Raw genomic sequence first — 17,159 nt, forward strand, 5'->3', positions numbered from 1 at the left:
TTTGAAGACACTGGTACGGATATGCTTCGCTGAACTAGGGAATAACTTTACTATCGACTTGATGTCTGCAGAATCAATATGGGGGCACAAATGGAACACTTGGAATATTTCAAGTGCAAAAGTACTAGTTTCACTACGAGAGACATTCACATCTGCTCAGGATCTCAGAGAGGAACTGTAGTAACGATAAAAACAATATACCGATTTAATAGGACCAGAAACACACGTATTGCACTCTTGTGTCTTATTGATATATTTCCCTCTGCTTAAAATAAATGTGAGATTTGAACAATTAATTTTTTCTACTGACATAATACTGTCGCACATCTGTTCAGTCTTCAGATTCAGTGTCGGATTGAAATCGAGAACCGGGTTGGGGCGGAGATCCCGGACATATACACATATACTCTCATATATACACACTGAAGAGCCAAAGAAACTGGTACTCCTGTCTAATATGATGAAGGGCCCCCGCGAGCACGCAAAAGTGCGGAAACACACCGTGGCATGGACTCGGCTAATGTCTGGAGTAGTGCTGCAGGGAACTGACACCGTGAATCCTGCAGGGCTGTCCGTAAAGCCGTAAGAGCACGATGGAGTGGAGACTTCTGAACAGCACGTTGCAAGGCATCCCTGATACGCTCAATAAACTTCATGTCTCGGGAGTATTGTGGCCAGCGGAAGTGTTTAAACTCAGAAGAGTGTTCCTTGAGTCACTCTGTAGCAATTCTGGGCGTGTGGGTTGGTGCATTTCCTTACTGGAATTGCCCAAACACGTCGGAATTCACAATGGACATCAATGGATGCAGGTCATCAGACGTACGTGTCACCTGTCAGAGTCGTATCTAGACGTATCAGGGGTCCCATATCACGTTAGTTGCATGCGCACAAGCTTGAACAGTCCCCTGCTGACATGCAGGGTCCACGCATTCATGAGGTTATCTCCATACCTGTACACGTCCATCCGCTCGATACAATCTGATACTAGACTCGTCAGAGCAGGCAACTTGTTTCCAGTCATCAAATGTACAGTTCGGCTTTAGAAGTCGTTTGACAACTGAAAATGCTATATTCTCTTTTCTCTGTGAGGTACTGGATGGGCTAAACAAAAAGTTTTGAATGCTTGGCGTATTTTTTGATTTAACAAAGGCATTTGACTGTATGATCTCACAATATTGCTCCAGAAGTTGGACCATTACGGAATAAATGGGGTAGCTCACAATTGGTTCACCTATTACTTTAGCAACAGGAAGCAAAAGGTCATTATTCACAATGTTGATAACGGCTGTGATGTGGGGTCTGAGTGGGGTACTGTCAAGTGGGGGGTGCCCCAGGGATCAGTGTTGGGGCCGCTCCTGATCCTTATTTATAGAAATGATATGCCCTCTAGTATTACAGGTAACTCAAAAATATTTCTGTTTGCTGATGACACTAGCTTGGTAGTAAAGGATGTTGTGTGTAACATTGACTCGGTTTCACGTAGTGCAGTACATGACCTCAGTTCATGGCTTGTAGAAAATAAAATAACGTTAAATCACAGTAAGACTCAGTTTTTACAGTTTCTAACACACAATTCAACAAAACCTGGCGTTTTAATCTCACAGAACGGGCATATGATTAGTGAAACTGAAGAGTTCAAATTTCTTGGTGTTCAGATATATAGTAAGCTGTCGTGGAAAGCCCACGTTCAGGATCTTGTCAAAGACTTAATACTGCCATTTTCACTATTCGAACGGTATCAAAAGTGAGTTATACTTCGACGCGTAAATTAGTCTATTTTCATTATTTTAATTCACTTATGTCGTATGGTATTATGTTTTGGGGTAACTCTTCCCCGTTCTAGAAGGATATTTTTGGCTCAGAAACGGGCGGTTCGGGCAATAAGTGGTGTGAGTTCACGAACCTCTTGTCGACCTCTGTTCACGAGTCTGGGTATTTTGACATTGGCCTCTCAATATGTATACTCCTCATTGTCGTTTCTTGTTACCATTATTAGTTTATTTCCAAAGCAGCTTTCACTCGGTTAATACTCGGCAGAAATCAAATCTCCATTTGGATCGGAGTTCCTTAACTCTTGTGCAAAAAGGTGTGCAGTATACTGCTGCATACATTTTCAATAAGCTGTCACTAGAATTCAAAAAACTTAGCAGTAATCCACGCGCTTTCAAATCGAAACTGAAGAGTTTCCTCATGGGTCACTCCTTCTATTCTGTCTAGGAGTTCCTTGAAAAATTAAGCCGATTCTTATTGTATTGCTGATAGCGTTTACTTACTCTTATGGACTGACTTTTTCTCAGGTTCATGAACATTTATTTTTATCTGTTATTACTTTTATGTTGTAAGTTCGTGTACTGACACGTTCCATGACCTTGGAGATTCGCTCCTCAATTTGATCCTACGGAACTTGACGTGTAAATAAAATAAAATAAAGAGTCCAATGTGGTGTTGAAGGACCCAGGCGAGGGGTAAAGCTTTGTGTCGTGCAGTCATCAAGGGTACATGAGTGGGCTTCGGCTCCGAAAGCCCATATCGATGATGTTTCGTTGAATGGTTTGCACCCTGACACTTGTTGATAGCCCAGCACTGGGATCTGCCGCAGTTTGCGGAAGGGGTGCGCTTATGTCACATTGCATGATACTATTCAGTTGTCGTTGGTCCTTTCTTGCACGAGGTTTTTTCCGGCCGCAGCGATGTCGGAGATTTGATGTTTTGCCGGATTCCTGATATTCACGGCACACTCGTGAAATGGTCCTACGGGAAAATCTCCACTTCATCGCTACCTTGGAGATGTTGTGTCCCATCGCTCGTGCGCCGACTATAAGGCGGCTTTGAAACTCATTTAAATCTTGATAACACGCCATTGTAGCGCAGTAACCGATCTAACAGCGGCGCCAGAGACTTGTTGTTTATATAGGTGTTGCCGACCGCAGCGCCGTATTCTGCCCGTTTACATATCTCTGTATTTGAATACGCATTATGAAAGGTCTCTGTTGGACTCCTTTCATGTTAATTTTTTGAAACTGATGTCATTTACGGTATACATTCCACTTCTAAATTTACTGTGGTGTTTCTGACTCTATCTGGGAGGAGACTGAGCAGTGGAACGTGTTACTTTTACACATAATCAAGAACGATCTGCCACACTACTACACTTTAAAATACAGCTTATATGTAATTCATGTCACACAGTCTCATACGGAACCTACATCCGCTTTCTTTTATATACTGTATATGATAAGATACTGTCATCCCGCTTCCCTTCTGTGTGAAAGGATGAATGAGCAAATGCATTTCTAGTTGCACGCTCGATGGTAGCAGACAAGCCGGACTGCTAGAGAACAGTAGGACCAACGTCGGAACAGGTAGCTACGCTTTCTAAAAGCAGAGAGGTTTCTATTCTTGATATGGTCCTGTCCGTCCCTTGTCATGTTGGTATAGGAAGCTGCCTCTCTGGTCACTTCCGTTTGTATCTGTGAATCACTCTCGGTAGGGGCCCACAGCAGTCTGTCCGCAGCGAGCGTCTGAAGTGGTAAGATCTCCGGCTAAGCGCGTCTCTGCTAAGTCAGTAGGACAATGGATTTCTTAAGTTCAGCCTAACTGAAAATTTAATCACCTTTATTTCAGGTTTAGATCTAAAATATCTAATGTTGTCTTAAATTGCAACGCAGTGTAATTCTCGTGTGAAGTTCAGAATATCTTCCAGTAGTTGCTTTGTCACTACTTTGTGAGTAAAGTGGAACCACGTGTTGAGGATCCGTAACTCTAACTAAGATCATCAATCTTAAATGCGAATGTGTGTGAGATTATAATGTCTCGTCTTCACAATATTTTCCAATATAGCAACTTTTCTTTATGTTCAACCCACGTGGGGTGTACTTTGTGAGACTAGTACCACGTGCTTATACAGTTGTTTGACCCATCGGGTTAATAGTAAGTCGATAGTAACCAGTTCGAGGTTTTTCTTTTGTAAATTGCGTTTCGATGTAATTTATTTTAATTATCAAAATTATTGTGGAGTTACACTCTTTGTGTAAAGCAACTTGATCCCGTGAAGCATGTGGTGTAATCATCAAAGTAGCCCTAAGCTATTCTTTTTGGGAAGATTTCACAGAGAGTTAGTATGAATTTAGTATACCGGTGTGTGGTAGTTTCACGACGGACAGGATGCGCTACGAACGTAACTCCTTTGGGTGAAAATTGAATCGGATGGTTGTGGTTAATTTCCTCTTGGATATGTTTCAACATTCTTCGTGCATTATTATATGAATGCAGTGTTGTATGCAGTGTCCCAATCTTGGCTCCATATTTGATGTGTTCCGTAAGATTACAAACTCACATTTTCACAACCCTAAATAAGGCACCAGTTTAGTTATGAATCAAGTTTAATATGCTGAAATTTTAACGGAACAATGATCAATGTTAAAATAAATGTCTAAATATAAACTGACTTATTTCTTTTTATTTAAATTCTATATATATATATATATATATATATATATATATATATATATATATATATATATATATCATCGGTTGTCGTAAGATAACTATTAAAAGATTATAATTGATGTTAGTCTGGTTGGGAATTTGGTAAGCTAGACTGGATACCTGGTGAAAGAGTTGCTCAGTAATGCAAGGTTAACTTCCCCAGATAGCTCACAGCTCGTAACCCGCTTTTATTGTCTTGAATATCAGCACCGCTTTCAGAACAAATAAATGCATCAACATTACAATGCCTATAGCAGTTTCTCTGGCGCTCCAGTGTATTTGCGTTGTGTTGACGCAGGTGGACGCAGCCCTTGCTGCGTCTTGTGCACCTCGGCATGACACGTGTCTCCTCTTTTGTCCACGACAGGTGCTGTACAACTCCGTGCTGATGACGGCGTTGGTCCTGTCGCTGGTGCCGGCCAGCTGCCTGTCTCAGGAGTCCGGTCCGGTTCCAGAGTACGACCTGCACGTGGAGTTCGAGCCGGTGGAGGTCCACCACGTGGTCAAGAAGCGAGGCGTCATTCACGACGGCGGCCAGGGCGTTGGGCTGGACGGCGCTGCGTACGGCGGCGGATACGGCGGCGGATACGGTGCTGGATATGGTACGTCACCCTTCGACACGTCTACGTGATTTTTTTCTTATGTATTTTTTTTAATCCGTATTCTGACTGACAGATACGTTGGCAGTACGACCCATAGCGATTTCTACGGTTGTTTCGTGCAGTGTTGCTTGTCTGTTAGCACTGACAACGCTACGAAAACGCCGCGACTCTGGGCCGTGAAGTGAAGCATGGTGGCCTCTGCGAGAGGTAATGTCTGGAATTTTGCCTTCCCGGCACAGTCTTGGCGCTGTAAATCTCGGAATATTTACTTGCCTGACGATAGTCGGACTGGAATGTCCCATCCGTGTGACTCCAACTACCGTTCCGCGGTCGAAGTTTGTTAAATGCCCTCGTGGGGCCACAATCACGTCGGAAACCTTTTCACTATGTGCGTAAAGTGTTGGATTCAGATCAGTGGTTAAGTTCAAATGGTTCAAATGGCTCTGAGCACTAGGGGGCTTAACTTCTGAGGTCATCAGTCCCCTAGAACTTATAACTATTTAAACCTAACTAACCTAAGGACATCACACACATCCATGCCCGAGGCAGGATTCGAACCAGCGACCGTAACGGTCGTGCGGTTCGAGGCTGTAGCGCCTAGAACCGCTCGGCCACCCCGGCCGGCAGTGGTTAAGTGTTCGAATAGAATTTACCTCGAAATGGATGAAGTGACAGAAAACTTGAAGGGAAAGCGAACGAAGGGGGCAGGGGGAGGGGAAGGGGGGGAGGGGGGGCGGGAAGGGTACTAGACACTAGCGCCAATTAGAATCTTCATCCAGACAATGCACCGAGACACACCCGCTTCTTGGTCAATGACGATCTGTCATCGCAGCAAAGGTTTCCCAGACACACCTCCCGATGTGTGTGGTGCAGGGGTTAGCGTTGCTGTCTCTGGATCACGGGGTCCCGGGTTCGATTCCCGGCCGGGTTGGTCATTTTTCTCTGCCTGGGGACTGGGTGTATGTGTTGTCCTCATCATTTCATCGTCATCACCATCATTATTCGTGACTGTGGCTAGATTGGACTGTGTGTAAAAAATTGGACTATGTAAAAATTGGGACTTTGTATAGGCGCTGACGACTGTGTAGTTGAGGGCCCCACAAAGCAATCATCATCACCTCCAGATGTGGCTCCAGTGGACTTCCCCGTGTTCGCCCGAGACCTACCTAAAAGGACAATGCCATGAGACCATAACAGAGGTCAAAGAGACGCGCTGCTGGAAGGAGGGACTGGAAAGGTACTTCCAGGACTCCCTCCAAACGAGGAAAACTCGTTGGCAGAAGTTCGTCTACACCTAGGTTTCCTATTTTGTAGAATAGCCTGTTTCAGTGCTGCCCCATGGGGCACTGGTGCTGATAAACGTTGGTTATTCTGTTCGCAGACTGGCACAGCTGGTGTAGGTTACCTGGCACGTTCCCTATTACACTTGTTCCGTGCACGCGAGAACTACTTGGTCACCCCTGCCTAACACCCCCACATCAGCTGTTTGCCCACCCCTGCCGACCTCTGTCCCCCCCCCCTCCCCCGCAGCTTGCAAGTGGACACTCGAGCTGGAAGATCCTATGTAGAATGCAACTGCTCGTACCGATGTCTTCATTTTTGTTACCGAGTTTGAATCCATTCCTTTTATACAAAAGCTGTATGCTGAGGTGACAAAATACACATGGGATAGCGATATGTACATATACAGATGGCGATAGCATCGCGTACTCAGGGTATAAAAGGGCAGTGCGTCCGCGGGGATGTCTTCTGTACTCAGGTGGTTCATGTAAGAAGGTTTCTGACGTGGCTATGGCCGCATGACGGGAATTAACACACTTTAAATGCGGAATGGTAGTTGGAGCTAGACCGTTGATACATTCCATTTTGGAAATCGTTCGGAAATCCGGTATTCCGAGATCCGCACTGTCGAGAGTGGGACGGCAATCCAAATTTTAGGCACTACCTCTGACAACGGACAACGCAATGGCCGTCGGCCTCCACTTCACGACCGAGAACAGCAGCGTTTGTGTAGAGTTGTCAGTGCTAACAGACAAGCAACACTGCGTAAAATAACCGCAGAAATGAATGAGGAACGCACTGCGAACGTATCGGTCAGGACAGTCCGGCGAAATTGGCGTTAATGGGCTGTGGAAACAGCCGACAGACGAGAGTGCCTTAACTAACAGCACGACATCTGCTCCAGTGATCTCTCCCGGGCTCGTGACTTTATCAGCTGAGCCCTAGACGACTAGAAAACCGTAGCCTAGTGAGATAAGTCCCGTTTTCAGTTGGTAAGAGCCGATGGTAGCGTTCGAGCTTGACGCAGATCCCACGAAGCTATCGACCTAAGTTGTGAACAAAATGGCTCTAAGCATTATGGGACTTAACATATGAGGTCATCAGTCCCCTAGAACTTAGAACTACTTGAACCTAACGACATCACACACATCCATGCCCGAGGCAGGATTCGAACCTGCGACCACAGCAGCAGCGTGGTTCCGGGCTGAAGCGCCTAGAACCGCTCGCCCACAGCGGCCGGTGGTTGTGAACAAGGCACTGTGCAAGCCGGCGGTGGTTCCATAATGGTGTGGTATGTGTTTACACGAAATGGACCGGGGCCTCTGGTGCGACTGAACGATAACTGACTGTAAATGGTCACGTGCAGCTATTCGCAGATCCTTTGCAGCCGTTCACGGACTTTATGTTGTCAAGCACGATCGAAATTTTATACATGACAATGCACCCATCTACCAGGCCACAATCGTTCGCAGTTGGTTTGAAGAACATTCTGAACAATTCGAGCGAATGATTTGGCCATCGAGATCGCCCAGCACGAATCCCGTCGAACATTAACAGGACGTAATCTAGAGGTCAGTTCACGCACAAAGTCCTGCACCTTGTAATGGTACTTGAATTACGTAACCATTACGGAACCTCACCTCAACCTGTCGATACCAGGAATATTCTACTGTGTTTCTGTAAAATAGTTGACATATTTCTGTGACAACATTCAGATTTGATTTCATTAATGTAGACGTACTTTGATACATCGATATGTTTATATTGCAATGATATTATTCTTATGTGTATTCTTTCTTTTGTCACTATGATCTTTGGTGTACTTGTAACTCTGATTTTTGGGCGCGTAAGCGTTATTAGAGAGTCAAGCTTTGGCCGTCATGTTAAAAAGAGGCAAATTGTAGTCATTTTATGAAATGTGAACTTTAGCAGTGAGGAAGATATTTTCGAGTATGTTTTAGATTGTGAAGTGATGTTTTCGAACGATTTACGTGATATTTCAAAAAAAGTAATAAAAAAGAAGTGTAACTTAAATTCGGAGTGCTGATTAATCTTTTTTACATCACCAATGTGCTAACTTGCAAAGTTCAAGAATGGTTTACGAAACACATCTATAAAACTTTTGAATATGGCAGAATAACACCTAGGCCTCTTTGCATCCGAGCTTGGAATCATCACTACCTAGATTTTCGACCACTGAGCCATGAGTTCACAACGAGACCAGGGTGGGAGACACGAAAAGATAAAGTGCCTAGTTTATGCACTATTTCAAGAAATGACTTTATTAACTGTGTGCTCTAATGACACCTGCCACATAATATAACTTTGTTGTTGCCCGAAAATGCAATATTTAGCAGCGTGAGCAACACTACAATCACAATTAATTTTTGACCTTTCTTGTGGTAGGGTTGTGAGAACCTGCCACACTTTCGCAGTTATGGACGGTCCAGTATATGTGCAGGGCACTCCCAACAACTTGTTGAGTCCATGCTGAATCAAGTTGCGGCTCTACACTGGACAAAAATAGGCCCAATACGATTTTAGGATCGCTCTCGGTACCTCAATGTATACTGACCATGCGAGAGGATTGCAGGAGCTTGCAGAAGGTGCGCAGGGCACAGAGGTTTAACCAGAAGTCTGATATTTTCTTCTCGGTAGGGCTTTCCTGCTGTGCCCCATTCCTTCGGAATGGAAACCTCTTCTCTTCTCTTTGTGCCATCAGCCAGAATGATACAGATTCTTGGAGTGTGTTGAGTTGTGTAATGAGCTCTGACGTTTAGTTCTAGTGGCAGGTGCAGCGCAGCTCTCGAAGAACACTGTAACGGAACATATTAAAGGCTTTACTGTACCGAAGTATGCGATACCCTCCAAATTCAACCAGTTTAACGAGTATTTATGATTATAGCAAAGGTATTGTGTATGTTAACAATGATTGAATAACATGTCTCCATAAACAGTCAACCCATTAAAGTATACTGAATAACTGACCCACACAAAAGTTTATATCACTTGATCACTGATACAGCAAATGTCATAATGTAAAAACACTAAGTTCATCTTAAATAATTAATATTAAGTACGAAAAATAGTGGCCAACTTAGGTATTTTGGATCTCCTTAAATAAAAATCACCCAGTGAAACATATTTGTTCACTAGGAGCGTTTTCACTCAGTATTCACGAAATCAATCCTATTTTAGACGAAAACCAATGTAATTCTTAATAATTCATGTTATTTACTTATTTATGCAAATTAGAGAAGTCAATTGACAAACTTCTAAAAAACGGCCTTCTTGTAACAAAGAATTATTCTGTCAAGTCAACAAATCTGTCTGTCATTTTAATAACATGTTATGTCACTCGATGCAAATTAATAACCTTTCTGCACAAATTATGATAACAGATGTACATGTGACTTGTAAACTATATCTCTTTTTAGTAGTTCTTCGACAATGTTATAAATACAAGCAGCAAGGACGGTCGGGAGGCAGTCGGAATGTCACTTTGGTAGAGTGTGTTTGTGTGTTATTGTTTGAGGTGGATAAACACTGCAAAGAACATGTAACGGAAGTACTACTTTGTGTTGTGTCATGGTCTTTGGTGGACAGTGGAATTAAGATGGCCACCAGAGTAATAAATATTTGAAGTTTACATATTTGTTGGTTTCGCTCGTTCTTTATCATCAAAAGCACATAAAAAAACACGGGACCTCATGTTTTTAACCCTAGACAACCAGATTTAGAGCCAGCATCAGCATCGAGACACAGCAGCGATCCAGCAAGCAGCAGCGATTACCACAACACAATGCATTTTAATGGCGCCAACCTAACATCAAGTGCTAACAAGATCCGTAAATGGGAGTGAAATAGTGCGATTATAGCAATTAGCTATATCTACGACCAGGCGACCATTACAACACGGTGGGGTACCAAAGCGTGTCGAGTGGCGTAATGGGGTTAGGTGGTGGTGGTGACGTTTCAGCAGCAGGTACATATACCAGCGCAGAGCGTCTGGGGTTCTGACCCGCTGACGGTCCCGAAGCGAGTGTGCGCTGATCCCCGGTGCCGTGTGTGTTGCAGCGGCCGGCGCGGTCCCCATCTCGGAGCACGTGGAGGTGGAGCGGCCGGTGGCGGTGCCGGTGGTGAAGCAGGTGGAGGTGAAGGTCCCCCACCCCGTGCCTGTGCCCGTCCCCCACCCGGTGGCGGTGGCCGTGCCCCAGTCGTGCACTCCCAACAACTTGTTGAGTCCATACTGAATCAAGTTGCGGCTCTACACTGGACAAAAGTAGGCCCAATACGATTTTAGGATCGCTCTCGGTACCTCAATGTATACTGGCCATGCGAGGGGATTGCAGGAGCTTGGAGAAGGTGTGCAGGGCACAAAGGTTTAACCAGAAGTCTGATATTTTCTTCTCGGTAGGGCTTTCCTGCTGTGCCCCATTCCTTCAGAATGCAAACGTCGTCTCTTTGTGCCATCAGCCAGAATGATTCAGATTCTTGGAGTCTGTTGAGTTGTGTAATGAGCTCTGACATGTTAGTTCTAGTGGCAGGTGCAGTGCAGCTGTCGAAGAACACGGAGGGGTACCAAAGCATGTCGAGTGGTGTATTGAGGTTAGGTGGTGTTGTCGTTTCAGCAGCAGGTACAGAGCCCAGCCCAGAACATCTGGGGTTCTGACCCACTGACGGTCCGGAAGGAAGTGTACACTGAGCCCCGGTGCCGTGTGTGTTCCAGCGGCCGGTGCAGTCCCCATCTCGGAGCACGTGGAGGTGGAGCGGCCGGTGGCGGTGCCGGTGGTGAAGCAGGTGGAGGTGAGGGTCCCCCAGCCGGTGCCCGTGGCCGTCCCCCACCCGGTGGCGGTGGCCGTGCCCCAGCCCTACCCCGTGCCCGTGGAGGTGCCGCAGCCCATCGCGGTGCCCGTCGTGCGCACCGTGGCCATCCCCGTGGAGAGGCCGGTGGCGGTCCCCGTGGAGCGCCCCGTGCCGGTCCCCGTGGAGCGGCCCTACCCCGTCCACATCGAGAAGCACGTGCCGGTGCCCGTGCCCCGGCCGTACGCCGTCACCATCCCCGTCGTCAAGCACATCCACCACTACGTCAAGCACGGCGGCTGGCACTGAGCACACCAGGTACGTGCACCACTTCCCCAGCTGAGTGTAGAGCCCGACTGTGGGCGGGACCGCCACTGAAGCAGCTATTATTCTGATTACACGCTTTTGTGCAATAAATACTGTATTCCTCGGTGATGAATTACCCCAAAATATGATACCATATGCAAGCAATGAGTGAAAATAGGCGTAGTAGGCTAATTTACTAACAAGGGAACCTCCCCATCGCACCCCCCTCAGATTTAGTTATAAGCTCGCACAGTGCATAGGTCTTGAAAAACTGAACACAGATCAGTCGAGAAAACAGGAAGATGTTGTGTGGAATTATGAAAAAATAAGCAAAATATACAGACTGAGTAGTCCATGCAGAGAAAGTCAACATCAAGGAGTACGGAAGGTTAGGAGCGCCGTGGTCCCGTGGTTAGCGTGAGCGGCTGCGGAGCGAGAGGTCCTTGGTTCAAGTCTTCCCTCGAGCGAAAAGTTTTATTTTTTATTTTCAGACAATTATCAAAGTTCACGCACTCACACATAATCAACTTCGCTCTCCAAAATGCCAGGACATGTTCAGATTTGCTTGGACATATGCAGGATTTGACGGTCTACACACGGAAAAATTTGAAAGCGTTAAAAATATATGTTTTGACAGAGCACAGAGAAAACTGTGCGACTGTGGAACTGTTGCTTTCATTTATTGCAGTTTATGAGACAAACTCTAATGTTTTCATCACTTTTTTGGGAGTGATTATCACATGCACATGAAAACCTAACTCGGGCAAGGTAGAAGAATCTTTTTACCCACTCGTCAAGTGTACAAGCTAGGTGGGTTGACAACATATTCCTGTCATGTGACGCACATGCCGTCACCAGTGTCGTATAGCATCTATCATACGTCTTTTTCTGTGGAGGAATCGGTTGACCTATGACCTTGCGATCAAATGTTTTCGGTTTCCATTGGAGAGGCACGTCCTTTCGTCTACTAATCGCACGGTTCTGCGGTGCGGTCGCAAAACACAGACACCAAACTTATTACAGTGAACAGAAACGTCAATGAACGAACGGACAGATCATAACTTTGCGAAAATAAAGAAAGTAAACTTTTCACTCAAGGGAAGACTTCAACCAAGGACCTCTCGTTCCGCAGTTGCTCACGCTAACCACGGGACCACGGCGCTCCTGAGCCCACGCTATCCTTGATGTTGCTTATCTTCGCATGGACTACTCACTTTGTATATTTTTCTTACTTTTTTCATATCTCCACACAATTTCTTCCTTTTTTCTCGATTGATCTCTGTTCAGTTTTTCAAGGCCTATCCATTGTGCCAATGTATAACTAAATCTGAGGGGCGTGCGATGGGGAGGTTCCCTTGTAAGGTGCTTATCACCAAAATTTGCAATGACCCTTATTCCATAAGTAGCTGAACTCAAACGTTTCAGCAGATCATCAATGTGTTTCTTCCAATTTAATCTCTCATCAATGCACACACCTAAAAATTTGAATATGCTACCTTAGCTATATGCTTCTGATTAAGGTCTATATTTATTAATGCCGTCATACCATTTACTGTACGGAACTGTATGTACTGTGTCTTATCAAAATTCAGTGAGAGTCCGTTTACAAGGAACCACTTAGTAATTTTCTGAAAGACATTATTGACAATTTCATCAGTTAATTCTTGTTTGCCAGGTCTGATTACTATACTTGTATCATCAGCGAAGAGAACTAACTTTGCCTCTTCATGAATGTAGAATGGCAAGTCATTAATATATATTAAGAACAACAAAAGACCCAAGACCGACCCTTGTGGAACCCCATTCTTGATAGTTCCCCAGTTTGAGGAATGTGCTGATCTTTGCATATTATGAGAACTGCTTATTTCAACTTTCTGCATTCTTCCAGTTAGGTACGAATTAAACCATTTGTGCACTGTCCCACTCATGCCACAATATTTGAGCTTGTCTAGCAGAATTTCATGATTTACACAATCAAAAGCCTTTGAGAGATCACAAAATATCCCAATGGGTGGTGTTCGGTTATTCAGATCATTCAAAATTTGATTGTTGAAAGCATATACGGCATTTTCCGTTGAAAAACCTTTCTGGAAACCAAACTGACATATTTTTAATACTTCATTTTTACAGATATGTGAAGCTACTGTTGAATACATTACTTTCTCAAAAATTTTGGATAAATCTGTTAGAAGGAAGATTGGACGGTAATTCTTGACATCAGATCTATCCCCTTTTTTATGCAAAGGTATTTTTCCCTCCTTCTGCTTGGCCATTGAAATTGCTACACCAAGAAGAAATGCAGACGACAGACAGGTATTCATTGGACAAATATATTATACTAGAACTGACATGTGATTACATTTTCACTCAATTTGGGTGCATAGGTCCTGAGAAATCAATATCCAGAACAACCACCTCTGGCCGGCCGGGGTAGCCGAGCGGTTCTAGGAGCTACAGTCTGCAACAGCGCTTCCGCTACGGTCGCAGGTTCGAATCCTTTCTCGGGCATGGATGTGTGTGATGTCCGTAGGTTACTTAGGTTTAAGTAGTTTTAACTTCTAGGGCACTGATGACCTCAGAAGTTAAGTCCCATAGTGCTCAGAGCCATTATCAACCACCTATGGCCGTAATGGCATAAATGGCTCTCAGCACTATGGGACTTAAGTTCTGATGTCATCAGTCCCCTAGAACATAGAACTACTTAAACCTAACCACATCACAAACATCCATGCCCGAGGCAGGAGCCAAACCTGCCACCATAGCAGTCGCGCAGTTCCGGACTGGGCGCCTAGGACCTCTGCCCGTAATAACGGCCTTGATACGAAGGGGCATTGAGTCAAACAGAGCTTGGATGGGGAGTGAAGGTACAGCCGCCCATGCAGCTTCAACACGATACCACAGTTCAGAGTGAGTAGTGAATGGCGCATTGTGACGAGCTAGTTGCTCGGCCACCATTGACCTGCCGTTTTCAGTTGGTGAGAGAGCCGGAGAATGTGCTGGCCAGGGTAGCAGTCGAATATTTTCTGTATCCAGAAAGGCCCGTACAGGACCTGCAACATGCGGCCGTGCATTATCCTGCTGAAATGTAGGCTTTCGCAGAGATCGAATGAAGGGTAGAGCCACGGGTCGTAACACATCTGAAATGTAACGTCCACTGTTCAAAGTGCCGTCAACGGGAACGAGAGGTGACCGAGACGTGATCCCATACCATTACGCCGGGTGATACGCCAGTATGACGATGACGAATACACGCTTCCAATGTGCCTTCATCGCGATGTCGCCAAACACGGAGGGGACCATCATGATGCTGTAAACAGAACCTGGAGAGAAACTTCCTGGCAGATTAAAACTGTGTGCCGGACCGAGACTCGAACTCGGGACCTTTGCCTTTCGCGGGCAAGTGCTCTACCAACTGAGCTACCCAAGCACGACTCACGCCCCGTCCAGGTTCGCAGGAGAGCTTCTGTTAAGTTTGGAAGGTAGGACACGAGGCACTGCCGAAAGTAAAGCTATGAGGACACGGCGTGAGTCGTACTTGAGTAGCTCAGTTGGTAGAGCACTTGCCCGCCAAAGGCAAGAGTCCCGAGTTCGAGTCTCGGTCCGGCACACAGTTTTAATCTGCTAGGAAGTTTCATATCAGCGCACACTCCGCTGCAGGGTAAAAATCTCATTCTAGAACCTGGATTCATCCGAAAAATGACGTTTTGCCATTCATGCACCCAGGTTCGTCGTCCAGTACACAATCGTAGGCGCTCCCGTCTGTGATGCAGCGTCAAGGGTAACCGCAGCCACGGTCTCCGAGTTGATAGTCCATGCTGCTGCAAACGTCGTCGAACTGTTCGTGTAGATGGTTGTTGTCTTGCAAACGTCCCCATCCATTGACTCAGGGATCGAGACGTGGCTGCACGATACGTTACAGCCATGCGGATAAGATGCCTGTCATCTCGACTGCTAGTGATACGAGGCCGTTGGGATCCAGCACCGCGTTCCGTATTACCCTCCTGAACCCACCGATTCCATATTCTGCTAACAGTCATTGGATCTCGACCAACGCGAGCAGCAATGTCGCGACACGATGAACCGCAATCGCGATAGGCTACAATCCGACCTTTATCAAAGTCGGAAACGTGATGGTACGCATTTCTCCTCCTTACACGAGGCATCACAACAACGTTTCACCAGGCAACGCCGGTCAACTACTGTTTGTGTATGAGAAATCGGTTGGAAACTTTCCTCATGTCAGCACGATGTAGGTGTCGCCACCGACGTCAACCTTGTGTGAATGCTCTGAAAAGCTAATCACTGGCATATCACAGTATCTTCTTCCTGTCGGTTAAATTTCGCGTCTGTAGCACGTCATCTTCGTGGTGTAGCAAGTTTAATAGCCAGTAGTGTATTATATGGATGCACAGCTTGAAGGAACGGACACATCACATTCATGCAATTGTTTCGCCTCGATGGCCAATGGAACCACCTTCTCCAGTGCAGATGCCCATGAAAGGTTCCAGGTTCGAGTCCCAGTCTGCCACACAGTTTTCATCTGGCAAGGAATTTCAAGGCAGTGCACACTGGGCTGAACGTGGGAGACCCTTTCTCTGCTCAGTTTATCTGGCCAGGGAGTTGAACCTAATTGTAAATTTGAAATGATGTATAAACTATAGTTAAAAACAAGGCACTAAAAGTACTTAAAAAATTCATTGTATCTACGTGGGCCACAGATTTATCTCCTGAGTTTGTTCTTGACTTTGATTACCATGTAGAATATTCTCATGTGAACATTGTGTTTGCTCTATGGCCCAATGGCACTCAGAATGTTCAACAGGTGATAAATACTTCGTTCTTGATTTTCGGATTATATCTATGTGCAACTGGACAAATGCAGTTTCGTTGTAAGAAATAACGCATGTTCAGTACGGTTACATACAAAGTCAAATGTAGCGTTTAAACTTACAAGTTCTGCTGTTATACTTCCTGTTCTTGTTAAGTCGTAGAAGCTTAAAATGTTTTCGATGGTGCTGAACGACATTCGTACACTATTTTCTGAAAGAATACACACCGCCATTTGACTGTGTGTTACTGTATTTTTCTTCTGTGCAATCTAGATTTCAGCTTTCACGCCATTATCCAGCACAATGTTCTCTTGCTGTGTACTGTGCCAGGATCACAAACACACAGTTCAACACATTTGCTCAACATTGATACGAGTATAAATGTCACTAAATTAACGGCTTTTGTAGGAACGCAGCGAGCGCACTGTTGTACACTATCTGTTTACCGGCTTTGGGCTGCTTTTACCAGCTACTGTCTGTCTTCTGTTCGCAGGTCACTTCAAAGAGGTCCGACTGACTGACATTCGCCACATCTGCGCCTCTGCACCCCATCCGTCGCACAGCCATCTCTCAGGGAATACTCCTCCCATCATCTTGTTATCAATCGTTATGTTTGTGTACAGTATTGTTGCTCGTTGATGACATTTTTTTATAATAATAATTAATTCCAAAACATTTTCCCACTGTTTTTATTTCACTTCTTTGTACTTTGGTACCCTTTAAAGCAATGTTCTTTGGAGTTTGTTAGATCAATTTGAAGAACGTTACGTACCATCAGTGTCTCACTTTACGATACAACTGGTATTTTTGTTTCGGCACTTATCGTGCTGCTATCGATCCGATGTGTATC

The 17,159-nt window shown here is 45.2% G+C and overlaps 1 protein-coding gene across 1 annotated transcript in view; it reads left to right on the top strand.

Annotated features, from left to right (window-relative positions):
* The window catches only part of LOC126425283 (MAGE-like protein 2), a 44,684-nt gene extending 27,753 nt beyond the window's left edge, over positions 1–16,931 (top strand). The window contains exons 2-4 of the mRNA XM_050088256.1: positions 4,856–5,090; positions 11,101–11,492; positions 16,803–16,931. Coding sequence (XP_049944213.1) covers positions 4,856–5,090; positions 11,101–11,483 — 618 coding nt within the window. The 3' untranslated portion in view covers positions 11,484–11,492; positions 16,803–16,931. The remainder of the gene's footprint in view (positions 1–4,855; positions 5,091–11,100; positions 11,493–16,802) is intronic.
* The last annotated feature ends 228 nt before the right edge of the window (positions 16,932–17,159 follow it).

Source organism: Schistocerca serialis, chromosome 10 (genome assembly GCF_023864345.2).
Source record: "Schistocerca serialis cubense isolate TAMUIC-IGC-003099 chromosome 10, iqSchSeri2.2, whole genome shotgun sequence".
NCBI classification, from domain to species: Eukaryota; Metazoa; Arthropoda; class Insecta; order Orthoptera; family Acrididae; genus Schistocerca; species Schistocerca serialis.